Here is a 23,912-nt window from a genome sequence, read left to right on the forward strand (position 1 = left end):
GGGCCGCAGTTTCATCAACGATGGAATGCCTGCTGGCCCATTGGTATGCTATTGCCAAGCACCTGCATTCAGGCATCAACTTAATCGAATTTTTGGCTGAAGAAGATAACGGCCCAGTACTATCGCTAGATAAAGTTCAGGCTGCACCGGCCGAGCTCGACGACAGCCGACCCTAAGTTAAGGATCTTCTAGAGGAAATAAATGTTGGAACGGCCGAGGATCCTCGGTCGCTCTTTATTAGTGCTTTATTGCCCCATGCCATGAAAGTTGAACTCCATCGATTGCTTCACGAGTTTAAAGATTGTTTTGCTTGGAGTTATCATGAAATGCCGGGTCTCGAACTGTCGAACATGAATTATGTATCAAACCTGGTTGCAAGCCTGTTCGACAACCTCATCGCCGATTCTCGACCGAAGTACAACTCAGCATAAAAGATGAAATTGTTCGACTATTAAATGCCGGGTTTATCCGAACTGCTCGATACGTCGAGTGGTTGGCTAATATCGTACCCGTGCTCAAGAAAAATAGGCCCTACGCATTTGCATTGATTTTCAAAATTTGAATCTGGCAACACCCAAGGATGCATATCCAATGCCAATTTCAGATTTGCTAATCGACGCCACAACTAATCATGACATGCTGTCATTCATAGATGGACATGCCGGTTATAACCAGATATTTATTGCCGAGGTCGATGTTCATAAAATTGCTTTCCGTTGCCCAGGGGCACTCGGAACCTATGAGTGGGTAATCATGCCATTCGGTCTAAAGAATGCTGGTGCTACATACCAACACGCGATGAATACCATTTTTCATGACTTAATCGGCACTACCATAGAAGTATATATTGATGACGTCGTAGTCAAATCGAAAAGTCGCCAAACGTATATTGATGATCTTCGGCAAGCTTTCCTTTGCATGCGACGACACAAGCTTAAGATGAACCCGGCCAAATACACCTTTGGTGTGTCGGTCGCTAATTTCTTAAGTTTTCTTATCCACCATCGTGGCATCGAGGTCGATGCGAACAAAGCTCGTGCGATTATTGACGCACCACCACCGACGACCAAAAAACAACTCCAGTCCTTGCTCGGGAAGATAAATTTTCTTCGCCTATTCATAGCTAATTTCGCTGGCAAAATGACGGCATTCTCTACACTATTGAAACTTAAGGACTCAGATAAGTTTGAGTGGCATGAAGAACATCGAGCGGCTTTCACACAAATCAAGGTTGCTCTCGCAACTCCACCCATCATCGTACCACCTCGACATGATAAACCCCTTAAGCTTTACATTTTCACAGCCGAAGCATCCATCGGTTGCCTCTTTGTGCAAGATACTGATGCTGGGCGAGAACAAGCTATTTTCTATCTCAATCGACACCTCAATCCTCCAAAAATCAATTATTCAGCAATTGAGAAGCTTTGCTTGGCTTTGTTCTTCGCCGCATCCAAACTCCGACATTATATGCTCCCATCCGTTACGCAGGTCATCACCCAGACAGATGTTATTTGATATATGCTTACTCAACCAATATTCAAAGGTCGAATCAGGAAATGAACACTGGCACTATCGAAGTTTAGTTTACAGTACGTCCCATAAAAAGCCGTCAAAGGGCAAGCGCTTGCCCATTTTTTAGCCCACCACCATTCTCCATATGGGTTCGGGGGCACCGATGTTGAAATTGGCATGGTGGAAACACGTGACAATTATTGGACGATGTTTTTCGATAGTTCCAGCACGTCAACATCGGCCGGTGTAGGGATTGTACTCCAGTCGCCACACCGACACCCTTGGTTCTTTTCCCTCAAGTTGGATTTTAATTGTACCAACAATCAGGCCAAGTACGAAGCCCTTGTTATCGACCTTAGCGTACTTCATGATTTGCACGTTGCTCACGCCCTCGTTTTCAGTGATTCGGAGCTTGTGATTAACCAACTTAATGGAACTTTTCGGTGCATGAGTTGTACTCTGGCGCCCTATCACATGGTGGCCAGTTACTTGGCCGAGTCATTCGACAGTATCATGTTCAATCATATTTCCTGTGGACAAAACACCGGCGCAGACGAACTCGCTCAGATAGCTTCCGGAGCACAAATCTTAGGGGGCAAGAGTGGACCAATGATTCCTGTTTTATGTCAATCGTGTCTAGCTCTGGTTAATCAACAAATCTTTCAGCGAAACCTAGTCATCCGTACATGGGTAATGTCCTTACCTTCGTTGTTGGAACGGGAGGATCCTGTAGATGTCTGTGTGGTCGAGACGCTACTAAACAACTGGAGAATGCCAATTATGCAATACCTTAATAATCCCAGAGGCAAACACGACAGAAAGACAAAGGTCCATGCCACAAACTATGTCTCATACCAGAATGAGTTGTATCGAAAAGGCGAGGATGGTTTATTACTGTTATACCTCAGCTCGTAAGAAGCCGCTCAGGCAATCACAGAAGTACATAAAGGAATTTGTGAAGCCCATCAATCAGGATGCAAAATACGTTGGTTACTTCACTGCCACGGTTACTTTTGGCCAAGCATATTGAAAGATTGTATCGAGTATGCACGAAGATGCGTCCAGCGTCAAATTCATGGACCCATCCAAAGGCCCCCGACCGAATTACTCCATTCGGTCACCAAACCTTGGCCGTTCAAAAGATGGGTAATGGACGTGATCGGTAAAATCACACCATCATCTGAAGCAGCGAAACATGCATAGATACTTGTGGCAACAGATTATTTCACTAAGTGGGTCGAAGCAAAATCATACGCCGAATTAACATCCAATGAGGTTTGCGATTTTGTGGAGGAACATATTGTGACCAAGTTCGGCATACCAAAAATGATCATACCAGATAATGGCACAGTCTTCATAGCCGAAAGGTTCAAAGAATACACAGCGAGCTTAAAAATTCGGCTTAAGCAGTCCACACCATACTATCCACAAGCAAATGGACAAGCCGAAGCAAGTAATAAGGTTTTGATCGGTATTCTAAAAAAAATGATAAAAGAAAGACCCGGCATGTGGCATTTAAAATTGAATGAAGCCTTATGGGCATATCGGACTTCACCCCGGTCGGCAACAGGAACCACCCCATATGCGTTAACCTATGGACATGACGCGGTGTTACCAGTCGAGCTAAGTGTAAATTCTTTACGCGTGATCGAGCAGAGTAGCTTGTCCAACGCCGAATACAACCAGGCCATGTTACAAGAGTTAGAAGATTTGGAAGCAGATCGGCTTGACGCTTATAATCTTCTAGTGGCACAAAAGAAAATTATTGAGCGAGCTTATAATCAAAGAGTCAAACAAAAAACGTTCGGTGAAGGAGAGTTAGTTTGGCAAACTGTTTTACCCGTGGGAATTAAAGACCCCAGGTTCGGCAAATGGTCGTCGAATTGGGAATGACCGTTTGTCATCCATAAAGTTCTCGATAAGGGGGCATACCATCTTAGAGATCGAACCGGTATTATTCACAAATTACCAATTAATGGAAAGTTCTTCAAAAAATACTACCTAGTCACATGGGAGATGCAAGAGTAAAAACTTGTTTCATTTCATTAATAAGATGGTTTACAATCAAATTATTCTAAGGTGATGAATGAAGAAGAGTTCCAAGAAGTGCCTTCAGCTCCAGCCACCTTACCTCGCCCATTATGACCTCGGCCTGCCTGTTCTTCTTGTCCATCTTTAGCTGCTCGACTCACTTCGCGTTTACTGTAAATTTGGTTAGACAAGATTTTCCGCTCGACTCAAAGTCCCTCGCAAGCTCAAAAGTAAAGGTCGACCTTCATTTTGCCAGTTCGGCCATTTGACGGTTGAGGTCGGCTAAGGCTTCCCTTTTCATCTTTAAGGCATCGATCTTCGGACGAAGAGTTTCCTAAATGGCCAGTGCGATTTTCAAGTCATCATCAACCCGAAGAGCGTTCTCGAGAATACTGAAGGATTCCTGAACTCGCTTCAATACGGACGACACCTGAACGATAGCCTCGGTGCTCATTTGACCATTTGCTCCGAGATCGTTTAGGCATGCACCCAACGAATCGAGTCCTTTACGCTCAAGAACTTGTGACACCGAGAAAGATAAAACTTCTTGTAGCCGAACCAGAGCAGCGGAATCGGCAGGTTCAGTCGTAGCGGCCGAAGAACGAGTCGCTCCAGAAGTGCTTGACAAAAAAGCATTAAATTCAACTTCCTATGAAGGCTGCACAAAAAAATCATTTTAAGTACAAGAAAATTATGAAAAAATATAACAAGAGGGTTTTTGTTTTAAACATGCCAGGAGGAGACTTCGGCCATATCTTTGGGTTCGTTGCTCGAACCTAAAGAACTTAATGGCCGAGCCTAGTGCCTTAGACTGTTTCTTATTTCACGCGGCCGATGGAGGTTATCTACGTTCGATGGCCACTGAGGCGGCCAAGAAATATAGATAACACCATTCGGCGCGTAGAATGTTCGATAAAAAGAATGGGTAGGCACCTGACATTCAGTAACTTCCTGGTTTAGAGATCTAAGGCAGAAAAGTAACCAAAGAAATGCGGTAGGGGTACTTACAAAGGTCGAAGTGGCTTCTTGGGGAGGAATGTTGAGGTCCTGGTCCTGCGGATGAACGGGTGTTTCCGTCGTTGCTTCTGGCTCGACGGTAGGTAGTTTGCCACGATCGACTGCAGAAGGGCCGACTAGGACAACCGCCTTTGACGCAGGGGGAGGCGGATCCCGTAGTTGAAGGTGACTCAGTAGTGGAATCTCATCGCTTCCGTCGCTCTCTTCTAGAACGACTGCCGTGTGTTTTGGATTTCTGGGAAGATTTTTCTCTGCCAAAGGGGCCGCCTCTTCCAAGACAGGCGTAACAGCTGGCCCTGAAGTTGCAGACGCCTCGACCAGCGGAGCAACAACTGGTCCAACGACTTGAGAAACAGGCCATACATGGGCCGTTTCTTTGGCCGATACTGGCTGTTTCTTTGTCGAAGCTTGAACGACAGGGGTAGAAGGGGATACTCTAGGAGTCGTCGCCCCCGTAGTTTGACTAAAGATAACATGAATCTCCCGTTCTCCTTTCCTCACCAACTTCTTGACCCGTTTTACGGGTTGTGGGGGTTCGAGGGCCATCTCGGCCTCTTGACGAGGCCGTTTCCTCAGCAATGCCTGTACGGTAGGCTTAGTCCTTTTAGAGATGGTCGATTTTTTCCTAGCTGCAGCCACAACGACCATTTCTGCCTTTTTCAGTGACCGACCACCTGAGAAAGCAAGAGCAAATTAGTAGAGTTAAAAGTCGAAGGAAGAAGGTAGAAATAGATCGTTACCTTGAGATTGGGGGGTATAAGCCTTATTGGGTCGACCGCCGAAGATCTTGTTCAAGACGTCTTCGACCAGAGCACCAAAAAAGTTTTGGGTATACTCTTCCCACCAATCACCGAAGGTGTTAATGCTAAGAAATTTTGGAACGGTTGGTCGAAAGCGGAATTTTTGGCACCGTTCTTGAAACTCCTTCTTGGCATCCTTGCATTCCTTGTCTGAAGAGCCAGATAGGCGTTCTCGGCTCAGCTGGGAGCGAGAAGTTAGAAGAGGCACCGGGCAACCCTGAAGATAGTCGAGTTGCCAAGCAATGAATTAGGGGTGATATACTTCCTAACTTGCTTGGTGCGCATCACACCCGAAATGAAGGTCGCGGGTAAGCACAAACGACCCCCAGGATTGACAGAGATCAACATCATCATCTGCACTCCATGCTGATGTAGGAAGTTTGATCGACAAAGGATATTGTCGATGACGACAGACTAGGAATTCATCGTCGGAAAGGGCATCAAGGCCAAAGAAGTATCTGAACACGTCTTCGGCTTGGTGAAGAGGTACTGGTTGAAAAGCCACTTGAAGGCCGAGCGCTTCAGTAGGCGAGAAGCTGGCAAGCTCTGGCCGAAGGGTGACAAAATAGACCTGCAGCCAGAGTTGGAATACCCAGAGAAGGCCACTCTGGTGTGGGTCGATTTTCTGAAGGGTCATCTCGGCCAAACAAGGTAGAAGATAGGCAAGAATAGCTGGACTGAGCGCCAGGGTGTGACCGCTAGCCAGGGTTTTGGCCACTGGCATGTTCTCGACCAGGCATTTGTTGGACTTGGTACAACAAATAAATTTGTTATACCAGTAGAAGAGGAAGGCTTCGTGTTCCCATTGTCGTAGGTTCTCATCCCCTCGGCCGGCAAAGTGGAGATAGAGAGTGTTGTAGTTGAGGAAGTTCTTGTAAAGTTTTTGAACTTCCTCCTTTGAGGGTTCTTGGCCCTCTCCGCTCAGTGTTTCGATGGCCCGATCATTGAAAAGAACCTTCATGTCAATGGTCGACGGGTATCTGGAGAGGGTAGCGTCAACCGGGATGCCGAAAGGGGAAGTCCCTAAGATCGTGGTGATATCAAGGATAATGGGGCCCATAGGGCCGAGGGGAAGGACCATGGTATTGGTAGCTGAGCACCAGAAACCTGAGGTTGCCATAAGAAGCTCTTTGTCCACGACAAGCTCCATAGATGAAAGATGGATGACATCATAAATGCCCAGAGCTTTCCATTGCTCGCCGAAGATCTTTTCCATCCGAGCAACCCAGGCTGCCCAAGTCGCAGTAGTCGAGGGCCATGAGCCTTGGGGTTTTGCCAAATCCCACCTCGACCATTCAAACCTTGATAGTAGGGGTGTTAGGCATTGATCCTTGAAGAGCTCGGTAATGGCTGGTGGCACTGCATCCTTGAAAAGTGGACCAAGGATTTGGTGGGGGGTGCTCATATCGCTCTCAAAGTGCAGAGTCTTAATTGAGCGCTAATCGATGATGGTCCCACATTTGTCGCATTCCTTAGAAAGCTTGGAAATGAAGGAGGCCATTAGAAATGGTTTCGAAGGGTTTCTGGGAGAAAGTCAGGGGGTTTTGTTTAATCTTTGAGCAAAAGAGAGTTGAGGAAATTTGAAAGCGTAAAGAATGAATGATAGAAGGTTGGGTATTTATAGACTCGTGGAATGAAAGACCAAATGGGGAGAGTGATCAGGAAGATCGCTAATAATGATGGAGTGATGGAGAATATTAACAGACTCAGGAGAAAGAAATAAAAAACTCATAGATTAAGGGGTCATGATGATTTCGTGACGGTGTCTTTTATGAAGAAATGGTGTTTTGGTGTCCGCACGATCTCGAGGGTACCGAAAGATTCGCAAATCAAGATTGCATGATGGCATGCGGTGACAGGTATATTGATTTGAAGACGTTTGGACATCCGCATGTCTTGAGGAATTCAAAAATCTCGCGAATCAATGAGGTAATGATGAAAGGATACTCCAAGTCATGTTGAGAAGAGGACACTTGGCGAGATATCTGACGAAATCAAGATCGTGCAATCGTGCTTCATAAATGCTCCTCGGGAGATGGAGCATGGTGTCGCTTTTTCAAGGTCAGGCCTCGGCCAGAAACTTCAGGCCGAAAAAGTTCTAAGAAGCGAGGGGGCAATGTTTGGGCCCAAAATATTGGTTTGGGTCGAGATGTATTCTCAGCCCGGAAGGCCTTACGAAAAGATTACCGTGGATCATTTAGTTCATGGGCTTCCTAACCTAGGTTGGTCAAGTCATGCTGCGAGACGGGTAATTGAATCCTGGCACAATAAGGAGTCTCGACAAGATATGGATAGAAGTGAATCCGGTTTGATAAAGGACTGGGTTCAAAGTCATAGTGAAAATAGGACTGGTCGAGATGGTGTTTGATAAGAAGAAGAAATCCTAATTCGAGTAGGGTTTTAACTCAGTCTAGAAAATGCTTGGTGCTATAAATAGAAAAGTTTGTGCATCGTTCAAGTCTTTCTAATTCAACACACAACTACCTTGTGCAAATTCTCTCAACAACCTTGAGATTTTTTCCTTTTCCTTTTTTCGCCAACACACCTTCAGTTTGGATAAACAGCACTGTGAAGGCAACCGGTGATATCTTCAGTCGGCATAGAGAGCACTGTCACCGTAGGACCAGCCAGTCTCGCAGCATCTTCAGTCGGCATAGATAGCACTGCGTCGAGGGTGATTGGTTATCTATCCAAGTCTCGGTCGAGAAGGATTTCTGAATCCTTATTGGTCGAGGTCATTTCATTAGCCTTCTCGGCGAAATGAGGTGTTACAGTTTATTAGGCTCGGCACATTGCACGCCGAGGTGGTTTATGATTGGATACTCTCAAGTGGGATTTAGAGTTCGGCATTCCGATGGCCAAACCACGTTTATTGTTAAGACATATATCCGCTTTGAGTATTTGTGCCCTTACACCTTGGTGTCTATTCGGCGTGAGTTTACTCTGACGAATACCATCACTGTGACCGAATCCGACGACGACGACGATTCATGAACTTCGTAAGAATAATAGCCTTGTCTTCAGGTTCGAGAACCCAAGAGGCCGAGACGTGTTCCTTCCTCGGTCGCAATCGCAAGACGAAGAAGTCGACTGCGCACCCAACGCAACATCAACATATTTTACTCCTCGGCCGAGCTCGACCGACGAGTTGGCACGCCCCGCATTCAACTGAATGACATAGTTAGCTCATAGATTACTCGGCCTGCACGCCACGTAGACTTGGTAGTTTTTAGGGTCAACAATAGCACATGACATATTTAACAGAAGAATGGATGGAAAATTTAGAAAATTTAACAACAGGGGGAAATTGACTATTATGAGAGTTGAGGGAGGAAATTTGCCAAAATTAAAGTTGAAGGGGGAATTTGGCCAATCCTCACAAATTCAGGGGGTAAATTGATAAATACATTTTTATAATAATCAAACTTATATGATGGAAATGCCACTAGCACTACGGTCTAAAATATTTTTCTCTACTTAAAGAAGTCTCATGTTTGACTCTTATAGGTGACGACTTTTTTGACTTAACAGTTGTGTGACTAGCGATTTTGAGCTCAACTGGGGAAAATTTAATAGTTGAGTATATTTTGAGCTCATATTGACTCTTGCTAACCATTTTGTTGGTTTACTATATTTACATTTTACATGTGCATAAAAATTAAAAATATTAATTTACTAATATTATTTTTTTTGGTCAAGAATTTACCAGTATTGAGAATACATGTTTATAGAATTGGTCTATAATCTATAGTTTTTTAGCCAAAATAATCTCTAAGATTTCATCTCTTCATTTTGGTTTTTGAGAATTGAAATCAATTGAGGTGGTCCTTGAGTTTGTTCATCATCAATCATTTTGGTCATTTCTTGAAAAATCTCCATTAAATAAGAATAAAAAAAGAAAAATATCCTCAATTTTTGTCAAAACATTTTGTCCTATTCTTTAACAAGGAAAACACTAAATTAATGGGTAACTGAAGGTTTTCATTTTGATGATGGCTCATAAAGTCATTATTTCAAATGTATTTTCTAAATTAATGGGTAACTAAGGTTTCATTATATATAATAAGGAAAACACTAAAATTGAATAATCTACTAGCTTTATGTTATTTATGAAGAATCGGAGAGAAAAGAGATTCATGTATTCATGATTTTTTTTTTTAGTCAAACGATAAATTTTGTTAAATTAGTCTCTGATGAGGTTTGAATCTACACCATCATGTAAAAGCTCAATACCTTCTTACCATTGCGGTAAATGTCACTTACATGTATTCATGAAATTGGATGAACCCTAAACCCTCGTAAGAGATTAGTCTTACCTGAAATCGGAATAGAGGAAGAGGGAAAGAGATGAGGATGGGCAGCTGCCATGGCAACCGATGACTGTCAAGTGGGGTTGGAGTCGTGGAGGCGAAGGACTGGGATTGGTATTTGTCAGGGACAGGGACGGAGGGTGGTTGCTAGATTTTGTTGTTTTTTCTTCAAGTATTTAATTTGTAATCCCTCATAAGAAATTATAAATCCACCCATAACAAAACGGTCCACACGTCAAATTTTAAATGAGTAGCATGGATGATGTGGTACTACAGTATTATCTAATAACCCGCCAAGATTAATCAATTATTCAAAAAAGGTCGTACCCAGTGCACAAGGCTCCCGCTTTACGTAGGGTCTGGGAGAGGTGAATGTCGGCTAGCCTTACCCCTATTTATGAAGAGGCTGCTCCCAAAAGATTAATCAATTATTCAGATAAAGTAATTTGATTGTGTCAAGTATAACAAATGTGTTTCATGACTGAGAGAGAGGAAAGCGAGAGAATACTAAAGAAACGAAGAGAAAGAAGACAGCGGTGGATATAACGAAAATCTTGCAGCCTCTTCGACCGCCGCTATTGCTTGCTCTCTCTGCTTCTGCCAATGCCTCTGCTGCTGCAACTGCAATCGCAAGCGGCTTATCGCCCACCTGCTGCCCTTCTTCTTGGTCTAGACAAAACACAAATACCAGACAGTCCAAGAGATCAATACAGCAAGTTCTTCAAAAATGCAAGTGGATATGGACTTACATGTGTACTCTAAGATTGATATATATCGTATTTTAAAGCACTAACAAGAACAATGCCGGATGAGAAAGTGAGAGTACGAACAACTTTGCTAAACAACATACCATTCTCGTCATTAGAGTCTCCAAAGATGCCGCGGAACAAATCTTCCTTTTGGAACCTAAAAACATAATCTTTATCTTTCACCATGGGTCCACCCCACAAGAGGTACGTTCCTGGAACAAATTCTTCCAAATCCTCATAAAAGGGATGGCAAGGGTCTATGTTGTAGTCTTGGGTGCTCATGATCTTGACTTCTCGCTCGTACACAAGTTGGATGCCGCACTCTTTCACTAGAAAAGGAGGATCTGTAAATACGGAAACAGTCACTTCATCGCCACATTCTAATCGATTCCCAAACTTCCAGTGGCTTAACCATGTCACGTCGTTTCCTTCATCTGGAATGCCGTAGCAGGAGGGGCCATATATCCACTTAAGGTCCTTGCTTTGGTTACTTATTTTGATCATTACTGGATTAGGTATACTAGAAAAATGATACACACCAGAATTTGTGTAGACGGAGAAGATATTCAAGCCTTGGATCTTGAGATTAGGAAGTGAAGGCAAAGTATAAGATATTGAGGACCCTTTACTTGTATGACTGAACTGGCCTGGAACCTCGTTTCCAGGAAGAAATGTGCTGAATATACCATATTCATACAATCCCTATGCCAAATAGCAAACAGTAATTAGGCAGCTGATCTTGCTAGGCCATAGTCGAAGTTGTTTTACCAAAATTTAGTTCTTCCCAACTTTTCTTTCTCTAGCTTACATGTCACATGATAATGCACAAACCATCATTGCGTTAAATACTAGTAGTGTGAGCATGTCATGCAAATTTGGAAAAACAATTGGGGTTACATATAGCATTCTTGAGAGAGAGAGAGAGAGAGAGAGAGAGAGAGAAAGAGAAGCACCTCAATGGGACGGATCATGCCATACCGATATAGCATATCTGGGATGAACATCCTGATGGCTTTCATGGATTCCAAGTTGCACAATCCCAAAAGTTTGATCATTTCTACATCAACTCTTTCAATGGGTTCTAACTTATACCAGTACTCAATCTCAGCAAGTTTAAAGTTGTAACCATGCATAAACCTCTCCGGGATGCACGAAATTGTTTGAAATGTTATTTTTTCCAAGGATTCAGAATGGACTGTAACTAATTCTGTAACTCTCGGTAGCCCCACAAGCGATTTGAGTTTCGAACACCGGGAAAATGCAAGGTGATCGAGCCCCGTAAGGCCTCTGATGCAATCTGGTAGGCTACAAATTGGATTGCTACTTAGATCCAATCTCTGCAATGTGGGTAAGTTACCAAAATCCCTTGGAAAAGCATCATCAGAAAGATTGCATTCCGTTAGACTTAAAACAACTAAAGTGCAGGGTAAAGTGTGTAATCTACTAATTGGAATTTCATCTCCTAGAAACACTTTTAGAGATTCCATCTTTCCTATTTCCATGGAAAACTCAATAAGACTCGAACAACCAGATACAATAAGTGTTTCAAGTGACTTAAGCATAGAAATGCTTTTCGGAAGCTTCGTAATATTTCTGCAATCTTTCATATTCAAGTAAACAAGCTTCTCTAGATTTCCAATGGATTCATGGACATAAACCAAACTTACACAATCTTCAAGACTAAATCTTTCTAGATTGGGGACCGATGAGAAGTCAGCGGTTTCAATGAGATCATGGGAATGGCTGAGATCAAGGATCTTTAACGCTGGAAGATACTGTAAAACAACAAAATGCAAGAAAGCATGGGGTTAATATTTGATGTTAAAAAAACATGGAGTTAATATGGATTCCCTAGATTCCCTACAACAGAAGAACAAAACAATAGTTCAATACCTTTGTTCCCTTCCATATTTGTCTTAAGCTGCTGTAGTGCATTTCAAGAACAACCAAGCTCTCTAAAAGAAGATCACTAGGTATAGAGTCTAAGGGGAATTTAAGCCAATACAACCATCTCAATCCATTAGGAAATTCTTCATAGCATCCATTAAGTTGTACATAACTAAGCTGGAGCAATCTCAACTTGACCATCCTTTTAAATGCCTTGGTTTCCAAGACAACCATATTCGATTTTCTTGAAGGGTGGTCTACAAGATGCATGTTCAGGGCAAGACCTTCAATTTTTTTTGAACCCTAATACAAAATAAGAAAGAAAAACAAAAGAATTTGGATTAGTAACACACACTTATACACAAAAAGAGGAAAAAATCATGCATAATTATAAAAGGAAACTTCTTACATTCTTTTCTCTCAAGACATTGAGAGAATCGTTATGATTCCATAATCTGCTACGTTTCTCAAGCTCTTTCGATTCTTGGCGAACAATTTCTCTTCCCATGTCCCGAATCATTTGATGCATCTTCACTTTATTATATTCATCAACTGTTACCAAACATCGGTCACTGAGATTTTGAATGCCAACAGTTGTAAAGAAGCCGCATCCATCTAGTATTTTGACAATGACATCCTTATCCTTTCCAATAAAGAAACATGCAATGTGGAGGAATAAATTTTTGTCATGGTCATCTTGTAAAGAATCGTAGCTTATTCTAAGCTTATTCACGATGTCACTATTTGGAATAGCTTCCAATTTCTTCAATGCACTTTCCCATACATCTAAATTTTGCCCTGATAGAGAGGAACCCAAAACTTGAAGAGCTAATGGAAGCCCTCCGCTATTGCTTACCACTCTTTCTGAAAGCTCGATGTAACCATAAATTGGATGGTCTTGTCCAAAAGCATGCCAACTAAAGAGCTCCAATGATTCAACATGATTTAGAGTTTTAACATTATGTACCTTAACAGCCTTCTGAGACTTTAACAACCCTGCACGCCTAGTTGTTATAATGATTTTACTACCTGGATAAAACCAATCTCGCATTCTAAGTATTGCATCCAATTGGCTCGTATGATCTACATCATCAAGAACGAGAAAAACTTTTTTACAGCTAATGACATCTTTAATCTTAATTATTCCCTCGCTTATACTATGTATCTTCACTTCTCTCCCACCCAATATATCATAGAGAAGTTGCATTTGAACTTGTACCAAGCCATTAGGTCTTTCTGAAATTTCCCTGATATTTTCAAGGAAGCTTCTTCCTTCAAATCTTGAAAAATTTGAATTGTAAACAACTTGCGCAATGGTTGTCTTCCCTATTCCACCAATACCACAAATTACAAATATGCCAACATCGGATGATCCATCTTGTAACCATAAAGTAATCTCTTCTACTCGAGAATTGATACCAACCAGGTAAGGGGCAACACTTAATGGTGTGCGACTTAATTTGGCTTCAATCACTTTAACAATTTTCTTGATAAACTGCGCCTCGTGCCTAAAAAATTGCAATCGAAATGACTTCAAATGATTAAATTATAATGTATTGAATAGAAGTAACTTAGTGACAAAGTTAATCCACTAGCTAGCAATAAAAAGATAATCTAATTACTGAAACTTCATAAAAATAGACTAGTTGAAGTGGGAATTTACCCGTCATTTTCATTTTGTAAGACCATCCCTGCTAGATCTGCAACTTCTGCAAGTGCTGCCCTCCATCCATTTACCCTGTCCTTGCTCAAAGATAGATTTTTTTGGTGTCTAGAAAATGCTTTCGCAAAGGTTCCAGTCTGCTTCCTCACCTCCGATGGATCAATGTCATAAAACACTGGTATAACTACATGCTTAGAGGCCTTTTTCCGTTCAAGGATCATCACAAGCTCGTCAAGGCACCACTTGGAAGAAGCGTAGTCTTTCGAAAACACTATGACTGAACTTCGAGAGTGTTGGATTGCTATCGGCAGCTCCGACTTAATATCTTCCCCTCTCTCAAGTTCATCATCATCTCGGAAAGTTCGAAGGCCTGCACTGACAAAGGCTTCATAGAGGTGGTCAGTAAAAGTCTTGCGAGTGTCTTTGCCTCTAAAACTCAAGAACACGTGATAAGTACTAGAATCGGAAGACGAAGCTTCTCGATCTCTAACGACAGCCATGGATGAACTCAGTTCTCTTGCTGGTAATTACTCTGCTGATCATAGAGATAAGGAGATACTAATGTCCTTTCTTGGTCAAGCAAATAAAGATAGTCTACCCCATCGACTTAAAAGCAATTGGAGCAACATGAAGGTACATATGCCCTCTCTTTTTTCACTCAGCCAAGAAAACGAAATTACGTTCCTTCCCATAATGCATGACAGCTTGGTAAAATTGGGGCAACGTGAAAATTCGATAGTGACATAAATTGAAAGATGCCAAACTTTTCTTAATACAAGCGATATAGGGAAGCATAAAATTCAAACTTCGGATATTGAGTGCAAAGAAAAATACTTTTGATTAATTTAGTTACAAGTCTCTTATATATTGAAGATATAAGTAGTACTAGAATTTAGTGGGATTCTTAGTTATTATGGTTGACTTATTGGTTAGCTTAACCTAAATCAACACCTCTTAGAGTCGAACCTAAAACTAAATTAGAAAAATGAGACTTTTTTTCTTTTTTGGTAAATATATAACTGACAATTTTTACCTTATATATATATATATATTAAATAAATGCATATACTGTAATCAAGTCCTATTTTCAATGGAAAATCAAGTGGGATAGGGAGAGATTCCCTTTGCTTTTTTACAAAGGTTGTCTTGGTGGGTTTGTGTAGTGGCAACGGCATCATGTGACTAAAGTGTACGTTCATTCACAATGACTTTCAGTCAAACCTCTCCACTATTATGCAGCACAAATCTATCCTTGGGAGGAGAAAAACTATGGTGTCACCGTTGCACATGCCCATTGTCTTAAAAACATAAAATCCTTGTTTGAGCCAAAGAATAAGGAAAATGATTCCAGTTCTTGATTTCAGTCATAATTCCCAATGACTCCTCTTGAAAATTATTTTTGTTTTACAACACGATGTTTTGTCACAAAGACAGAGATCGAATTGGAGTGCAAGGAGATTGGCCTAACCACATTTGTCGCAAAGTAATTATATATAGCCTTCTATTGGTTGTAGTTTGGTAGTTTTTAATTTTCTGTCTAAATATATCAATTTTCGTTTGACAAGATGGGGTTTTACATTATTGTAATTGATATACAAGAACGGAGATTGAAATAGGAGTGCAAGAAGATTGGCCTAACCCATATTTATCGCCAATTTAGTTGTATAGTCTTATATTGGTTGTAATTTGGTAGTTTCTTATTGTTTGTCGAGTTATATCAATTTGGTTGAGGAAACATAGAGAAAATGATAATCTAATGTATAGGTCTCGCCTTTTGCTAGAACTAGCTAGGAATATCAATACACATGATAATAAACCTTTTTTAGGGTAACAACTTTGACACTCCTAATAAATATTCGAACTCAATGTTTCGAGATAAAATTAAGTACTCTTAACCATTAAGTGTAAAGTTGGAAAAGAAGTTGCACTATTCATGTTGCATATGATGGGCCCTGATTTCCATCTAATTACATTTATGCCATTGGTCTTTTGGGTTTTGGGCTTTCCTTCATAAATGATGATGAGTTTGGGCTGCTCTTTTGGGCCCAGATTGGGGTGGGCGGCAGCCTGTTTTAGGGCCGGGTTAGGGTTGTGAATTGACAATTTTGCCTGCGTGATTCCACATCAAACGGCCACAATCGTGGGCATTTTTGTATTTCGGGGGTTAGATTTCTGAATTTATGAGCTTTGCTGCTAGAGAGTCCAATTTTATGGGGGAGAGAGAGAGAGAGACAAAGGCACGAACAGGGCAATTTGGAGGTTGGGATTGTGCGTGTTGGTTGCACAGAGAGAGAGAGAGAGGTTGGCAGATTGCAGACACAAATGGTGAGGGAGGGATGGGGGGTTTGATTTTCGGCTTACTCCCTCTTATTCAAAAGGTAAAATATTGTTTTTAATTCCTTGCCTTACTGTTGGTGTAGACATCGAAATTTCGGTAAATAAATGTTGACCGATAAATCAAAGTGTCAACGCTCATGTATTACATAAAATTTTACACGTAGCGTGTGTCTCAACGAAAATTGAAATGAGTTGGAAAAGTCATCAAATAGGACACGTGTCAACACCTGGCAGAAACGACTTATTTCATCTGGGATATTATATTCAAAATTAGGTCTTGGAAAATTCTATAAATACAAGCCCATTTCATTCATTTGAGAGGGGAACCAATTCATATTACACCTTGAAGCTCCTCTGAAGCTCTGAAACTCCGAAGCTCTCAAGCATCCAAGTTCCCGAAGAATCAAGAAAGCCTTCTTCGTTCTTCGTTCATCGTTCTTCCAAGATCAAGCCCCGACGGCCCTTGGATCAACAATCACGAACTCAAGATCAAGCCCTGACGGCTCTTGAAGAAAGTGTTCTTCATTCTTCGTTCATCGTTCTTCCAAGATCAAGCCCCGACGACCCTTGGATCAACAACATCAACAAATCCACACATCCAACCGTTCTTCAAGATCAAGCCCAAAAGTTCTTGAAGATCCGTTCATCACCATTATTCAAGATCAAGCCTTAACGGCCCTTGAAGAAACACTCATCTTCAAGATCAAGCCCCAACGGCTCCTTGAAAAAAGAACCATCGTTCATCATCCGTTCATCCAAGATCAAGCCCCGACGGCCCTTGGATCAACAAACATCAACAAATCCACACATCCAACCGTTCTTCAAGATCAAGCCCAAAACCCCTTGAAGATCCGTTCATCACCATTATTCAAGATCAAGCCTTAACGGCCATTGAAGAAACACTCATCCTCAAGGTCAAGCCCAAAAGCCCATTTGAAGATCCGCTCAAATCCACCTTCAAAGATCAAACCCACGGCCTCTTGAAGAAACTTCCAACAGTTCATCCAAGATCAAGCCTCGACGACCCTTGGATCAACGAAACATCCACAAATACACACCTTACGGAGATCGAATCAGAGGATCAAAATAGAGAGAGATTGTAACCCAAAATCATCAAATACAAATATTTGTTTGTGCACGTTGTTCTTGTCTCTTTCGTTTCGGGAATTTTCCGTGTTCACAAATTGGCACGCCCAGTGGGACCATCTCTACCTCTCATCTCTTTCTCCGTTCAAGAAATTCGAGCACACTTCCAAAATTAATGGCATCAAGGAAGGCTCACACTGTTCCCGCAACTGGCACAAAGAACAAGAGCGTCTTCGTCGCAAGTGGTGTCACTTTAGGCATCACGACTCGAAGCAAGACAAGAGCTACTTCTGCCGCCTCTTTCACCTCTGCATCAACTCTGCCAAGGGAACAAGAGCACCCAAGGCACGAGCCTTTGATCACCTTAGCCTCACCAAGGGCACCAAGGGGCGAAAGTCCAAGGAAATACTCCGAATCCATGCTCTTCGATGCCGATTCGAGCGGCAGTTTAGCCATGCAAGTTATGACCATTGGAGCAACTTCAATCGATGAGCAGCTGGCTCAAATGAATGAAGCAATCGCAAGGCTAACCCGAACTGTGGAAGAAAAAGACTTGCAAATCGCTGCACTCGTCAGCAGACTGGAGCCACAAGACGGCGATAACCCTAACCCAGAGAATGATCCACTAAAGAGAAGAGATGATGAAGAAGAGGAGCCTCAGGTGGAGAAAAACGATGTGAAGCCGGAGCCAGACCAAGCAGCGGCACTCATGGGATCTATTTCTATCCAGCAGCTGCAGGAGATGATCACCAACACCATCAAGGCACAGTATGAAGGGAGCTCACATGCCTCATTGTTCTACTCGAAGCCCTATTCCAAGAAGATTGATGCCCTAAGGATGCCAAGGGGTTATCAACCACCGAAGTTCATGCAGTTTGATGGAAAAGGAAACCTAAAGCAGCACGTTGCACATTTCGTCGAAACTTGCAACAACGCGGGGACGGAGGGAGACTACCTCGCCAAGCAGTTTGTGCGCTCGCTGAAAGGAAATGCCTTTGAGTGGTACACGGACCTAGAGCCTGAGTCCATCAACAGCTGGGAGCAATTAGAGCGGGAATTCCTCAATCGCTTCTACAGCACCCGCCGCACTGTGAGCATGCTAGAGCTAACGAGCACAAAACAGTGGAAGGACGAGCCAGTCATTGACTACATCAACAGATGGCGCACTCTAAGCCTCGACTGTAAAGACAGGCTATCGGAAACCTCTTCAATCGAGATGTGCATCCAAGGCATGCAATGGGGTTTGCAATACATCATTCAAGGCATCAAACCACAGACATTCGAAGAGCTAGCCACCCGCGCCCATGACATGGAGTTAAGCATCGCCCATCATGGGAAGAAAGAACCGATCGTCGACTACAAGAACGACAAAGTTCTTGGGCCAAAGTTGGAGAAGACTGCGTGGAAATCCACCAAGGAAGCAATGACGGTCAACACCGCCCCCGATCGCAACAGCAAGCTAGACCCCGTGCCCTCCATGGCTGAAGCACCGGTGCTCCGGAGCCCTTTCCAACTCCCCATCCTCTCCTCCTTGCTCCGCCATGGCTGCGGCCTTTGAATGAGATTGACAAAACCAAAGTTTGACAATCCACACCCAAAGACCTCCTCCGTCTCTTGCCTCGCAGCTGCCAACAACTTCAAAGACCGCTGTCAAACAACTAGCCGGCCGAGAAGCGCTTCCTCAAACTCCAGCTCTCCGTCCGTCTTCGTCCGCTCCCTGCAAATTCCTCTACCCACCACCCAAATTTATACAGAAAAATATATTAAAAAAAAAAAAAAGAAGGGATGGTGGAGCAAAGTGGTGCTGGCACCACGTGAAAAAAGAAAAGAAAAGAGGAATGGTGGATCAGCACCATGTGAAAGCAAAAAAAAAAAAAAAAAAAAAAAAATAATAATAATAAAAAATGAATAAAATAAAAAAAAAATATATATATATAAAATAAAAATAATAATAAAAAAATAAAAAAAAAAGGAGAGAAGGTGGATTCTTGATGGCTAGCACCATGCAAAGGGGAAGGGTTTTGGAATGGTGGATCAGTCCACGTGAAAAAAAATATATACATATATATATATATATATACATATATATATATATATATATATATATATATATATATACACATACATAATATATGTATGTATATAACAAAAAAAAAAACAAATGCATTGAGAGAAATAGAAGTCCATTTTATTTATTTTTCTGGAAATTTTACATAAATTTGCATTATACATACCTTAAAAAAAAAAAACAAACAAAAAAAAAAAAATCAAATCAAATCAAATTTACAAGAGGGGATCTTCAAGGACGATCAGGTGCTGCCTCACTACTCGGCAGAGCTCCAGAAATGAGAGGCGCCAGAGGTTGACTGTTTGAAGCCACACCACTCGGCGGAACTCCAGGAAGATGAGGCACCAAAGGTTGATCATTTGGAGCTTCATTACGCGGTACAGCCCCAGAAGATGAAGGCAAATGTTGTTGGAACAAACCCACAAACCTCCGATGATCAAGTAAAATCTGACCATCAGATTCCTGCATCTGGTCAATTTTCCTCTTCATGTTTGTGGCATAGTTGTGTGCGAGCTTGTGCAACTGTTTATTCTCATGCTTGAGCCCTCTAATCTCCTGTTTAAGACTCATCACTTCAGCCGCCAACGATTCAACTTGACGGGTTCGAGCAAATAGGCGTTGGGCCATGTTGGACACAGAACCCGCACACTGCACACTAAGAGCCAGAGACTCCTTAACAGCCAACTCATCAGACCGCCTGGAAAGTAGTCTGTTATCTTTGGGAGTGACAAGGTTCCGGGCCACCACCGCAGCGGTCATATCATTCTTCATCACCGAATCCCCAACAGTAAGAGGACCAGTAGGGGATATGAAGGATGGGCGCCATATGTTATCTGGAGAAGACGGGACTACCTCTTCACCAAGGTTCAAATCAAAACGACGGTCGGAGGGTCCAGACATTTTCAAAGGTGTTGAAGAAAGAAGAGGTCGGATAAATCAAGATCTTAGAAGTACAAGAAGGGAGTTTCTGCAAGCGAAAATTCAAGTGTGCTTTGAAACGAACTGCGTGCCTCTATAAAAAAAATCAGCACTCGACGGGATTTCAGAGAACGAAGAGGTGAGCTTAGAGTTCGAAAATGCCGATTCAAAAATCGAAGAGGCAAGCTCAGAAATCGGAGAAGCATCTTGCTTTTCCAGACGCATTAGCACCCGTCACACGCAAACTCAGCTTTGCGGAAATCACGGGAATTTGTTAAAGTGCCAATCCTAGATATCGAAGAGGCGCCAGTCTTTTTCAGCCTCGTCAGCACCCGTCACGCGCAAACTCAGCTTTGCGGAAATCACGGGCAATTTGTCGAAGCGCAGATCCCAGATATCGAAGAGGCGCCATTCTTTTTCAGCCTCGTCAACACTTATCACATGCACACTCAGCTTGACGAAAATTACGGACAATTTGTCGAAGATTTCTGATAAAGAAGAAAGCACGTGAAGCCATACTGATCAATCACGCATTGGTTGCCGACACGAGTAAAAGAATAGTACCTCTACAGGTACTAAAGAAATTCCTATAACTGTCCACCTTCACCTTTCATAGCAAGGCAGACATACAGAACCTTTCTTCATCTTTGAGAATGCATTCCCAACGAAGCCTCTCGGGTCACTCAGTGTTCCTTATTCCTTGGGGTACCTCTGCAAGCCAATGACTCCAAAGCAAAAGTATCTCATATCACCAGGGTAGAAAGCAAGAGTATCTCATATCATGCGTTCTCCCTGTCATTTCCTTTGTCCCTGTTCTTACCTACAAAGACAAGGATAAAGAAAATAATATGCCGGAACCTCCACTCAAACTCGGGTAAGGAACCGACTGCTTGGAACCCTTCCCTGATTGCCTACTTAGCACTGCTCTTGAGTACTCGTCTCCCACTACTGCTGTACTTCCAAAGAAGCTGCCACATCTGCCTGAAGAACAGATAAGGCAAGTGAAAATGATACCTTGCAGCATGTGGACACAACGTGCAGAAGAAACAAGCAGAGAAAAATGCAGCCTGCACAGTCAACTCAGCAGAAGGAGTCTGAGATGAGGAACTCGAGAAGATGCCACATCTGCCTGAGGAACAGATAAAGGAAATGAAAATGATACCTTAAAGCATGTGGAGACAAGTGCAACAAAGCACGTGCTGATTCATCCGCTACTTCTTCAAAATCAAAAGTATCTCATATCATCAGGGTCGCAATCACTCTGGGTAGTGGACTCGTTTTGACCCTCAAATTCTTGGGTCGACTCACTAGGCGTTGTGGGCTGCACATGCTGATTCACCACCCTTGGATCAAATCCTTAAAGATCAAGTTACCAACTGGAAGAAAAGCCCATCAATCTTGAAGATCATACCGCTTACCAACCTGCTCAGGTGTGAATTAGAAAGATTGAACAAAGCAACAAGTCGTCACCTTCACCTCGTGCCTGCCAGCCATATGTTCGAGTCAGCCTTCAAGAATCAAGCCTCAACGGCCCTTGAAGAAGCTTCCAGCCAAATTTAAAATCAAGCCTCGACGGCCCTGAAAGAAATCACAAGTCTGATTCAAGATCAAGTGTCTACCACCCTTGAATCAAATCCAGTTTAAGAATAAGCTGTGGAAAGTCAACAATTGGAGGAAACCAGAAAATCCTCCAACCCAGTTCAAGAATAAGCTGTGGAAAGTCAACAATTGGAGGAATCCAGAAAGTCCTCCAATCCAGTTCAAGATCAAAGCTGTGGAAAGTCAACAAGTGCAACAAAATACGTGTCGATTCATCCACTACCAAAGCCAAAGATCATCTACCACATGAAGTTCCTTGTGGTCCAATTTCAACCTTCAAGATCAAGCCTCAACGACCCTTGAAAAAAAAAAAATTTCAAACAAAAGTTCAAGAACAAGCCTCAACGGCCCTTGAAGAAATCTCCAGCCCAATTCAAGATCAAGCCTCGACGGCCCTTGGATCGACATCTACATTAAGGGACTTCAAAACGCATCTCCTACACGTGACAAGCACATGTATACGACGCGCCTTGAAGTGGGGGCATTTGTAGACATCGAAATTTCGGTAAATAAATGTTGACCGATAAATCAAAGTGTCAACGCTCATGTATTACATAAAATTTTACACGTAGCGTGTGACTCAACGAAAATTGAAATGAGTTGGAAAAGTCATCAAATAGGACACGTGTCAACACCTGGCAGAAACGACTTATTTCATCTGGGATATTATATTCAAAATTAGGCCTTGGAAAATTCTATAAATACAAGCCCATTTCATTCATTTGAGAGGGGAACCAATTCATATTACACCTTGAAGCTCTGAAGCTCTGAAACTCCGAAGCTCTCAAGCATCCAAGTTCCCGAAGAATCAAGAAAGCCTTCTTCGTTCTTCGTTCATCGTTCTTCCAAGATCAAGCCCCGACGGCCATTGAATCAACAATCACCAACTCAAGATCAAGCCCCGACGGCTCTTGAAGAAAGTGTTCTTCATTCTTCGTTCATCGTTCTTCCAAGATCAAGCCCCGACGGCCCTTGGATCAACAACATCAACAAATCCACACATCCAACCTTTCTTCAAGATCAAGCCCAAAAGCCCTTGAAGATCCGTTCATCACCATTATTCAAGATCAAGCCTTAACGGCCCTTGAAGAAACACTCATCCTCAAGATCAAGCCCCAACGGCTCCTTGAAGAAAGCATTGATGCGAAATATGTAACCACACAAATTAAACCCTCTTTTATCAATTGTAGTAAAGTATGTAAGTAGGGATCGTTCTAGGCTGGGGATTAGGAGGGATTGCTAAATCACTTGGAAACTGACTTGAAAACGTAAAAACAAAGTTTAAAACACTAAACTAGACTCAAAGAATGCAAAACTATACTTTAAAACACTAAAACAAACCAAAAGACTCAAAACAGCACCTAAACACTCAAAACGGCCTTAAAAACACAATCTGGGCAGTTTTGAACACTAAGGAAGAATTTGAACGAAAATATGTTATAACTTGACTTAAGACACTTAAAAACACAAACTAAATTGATTTCTAACTATTATGACTCAACAAAATAAAGGGGGATTGATTTTAGACGAATTTGAAAACAAAACAAGAACTTTGTAAAACAAAATAGGTTTTAAAATGAGATTGATCAAATTGAATGGATGAGAAGCTAGTTAAGGGGTTTTTCTCCACACATGTTATACTTGCATACAAAATGATTTCCAATTGCTCTTCGACAAACCATGAATACTCAACGCCCCAAATTAACTGTGAATTGCACTAATTAACCCTCAGTTTTTCCACAAGTTATTAGGTTGGATGATTGCATACGACAACCCAAAACATTCCCTACAAGTTCCCTATATGAATTGCATAATAGAGATACACGCAAGAATCATTAAGTTCTATGAAAAACATAAGCATTGACGAGGCACTCGTTACTATGAATTGCATGAAACTTATGCCAAGAATTTACTTAACACGATTGTGATCAACAA

General features: G+C 42.1%; 1 protein-coding gene across 1 annotated transcript; it reads right to left on the minus strand.

Moving 5' to 3' along the window:
• Window positions 1–10,090: 10,090 nt before the first annotated feature.
• LOC103431878 (disease resistance protein RUN1-like) lies at window positions 10,091–14,605 on the minus strand. Its single transcript, XM_008370051.4, has 6 exons — window positions 13,970–14,605; window positions 12,716–13,814; window positions 12,313–12,609; window positions 11,373–12,194; window positions 10,521–11,121; window positions 10,091–10,339 (listed from the first exon to the last, which is right to left on the minus strand). The coding sequence occupies exons 1-6, from the start codon at window positions 14,467–14,469 to the stop codon at window positions 10,146–10,148; spliced, it is 3,513 nt and encodes a 1,170-aa protein (XP_008368273.3). The 5' UTR covers window positions 14,470–14,605; the 3' UTR covers window positions 10,091–10,145.
• Between the last annotated feature and the right edge of the window lie 9,307 nt (window positions 14,606–23,912).

Source organism: Malus domestica, chromosome 07 (assembly GCF_042453785.1).
Source record: "Malus domestica chromosome 07, GDT2T_hap1".
Taxonomy (NCBI): Eukaryota; Viridiplantae; Streptophyta; class Magnoliopsida; order Rosales; family Rosaceae; genus Malus; species Malus domestica.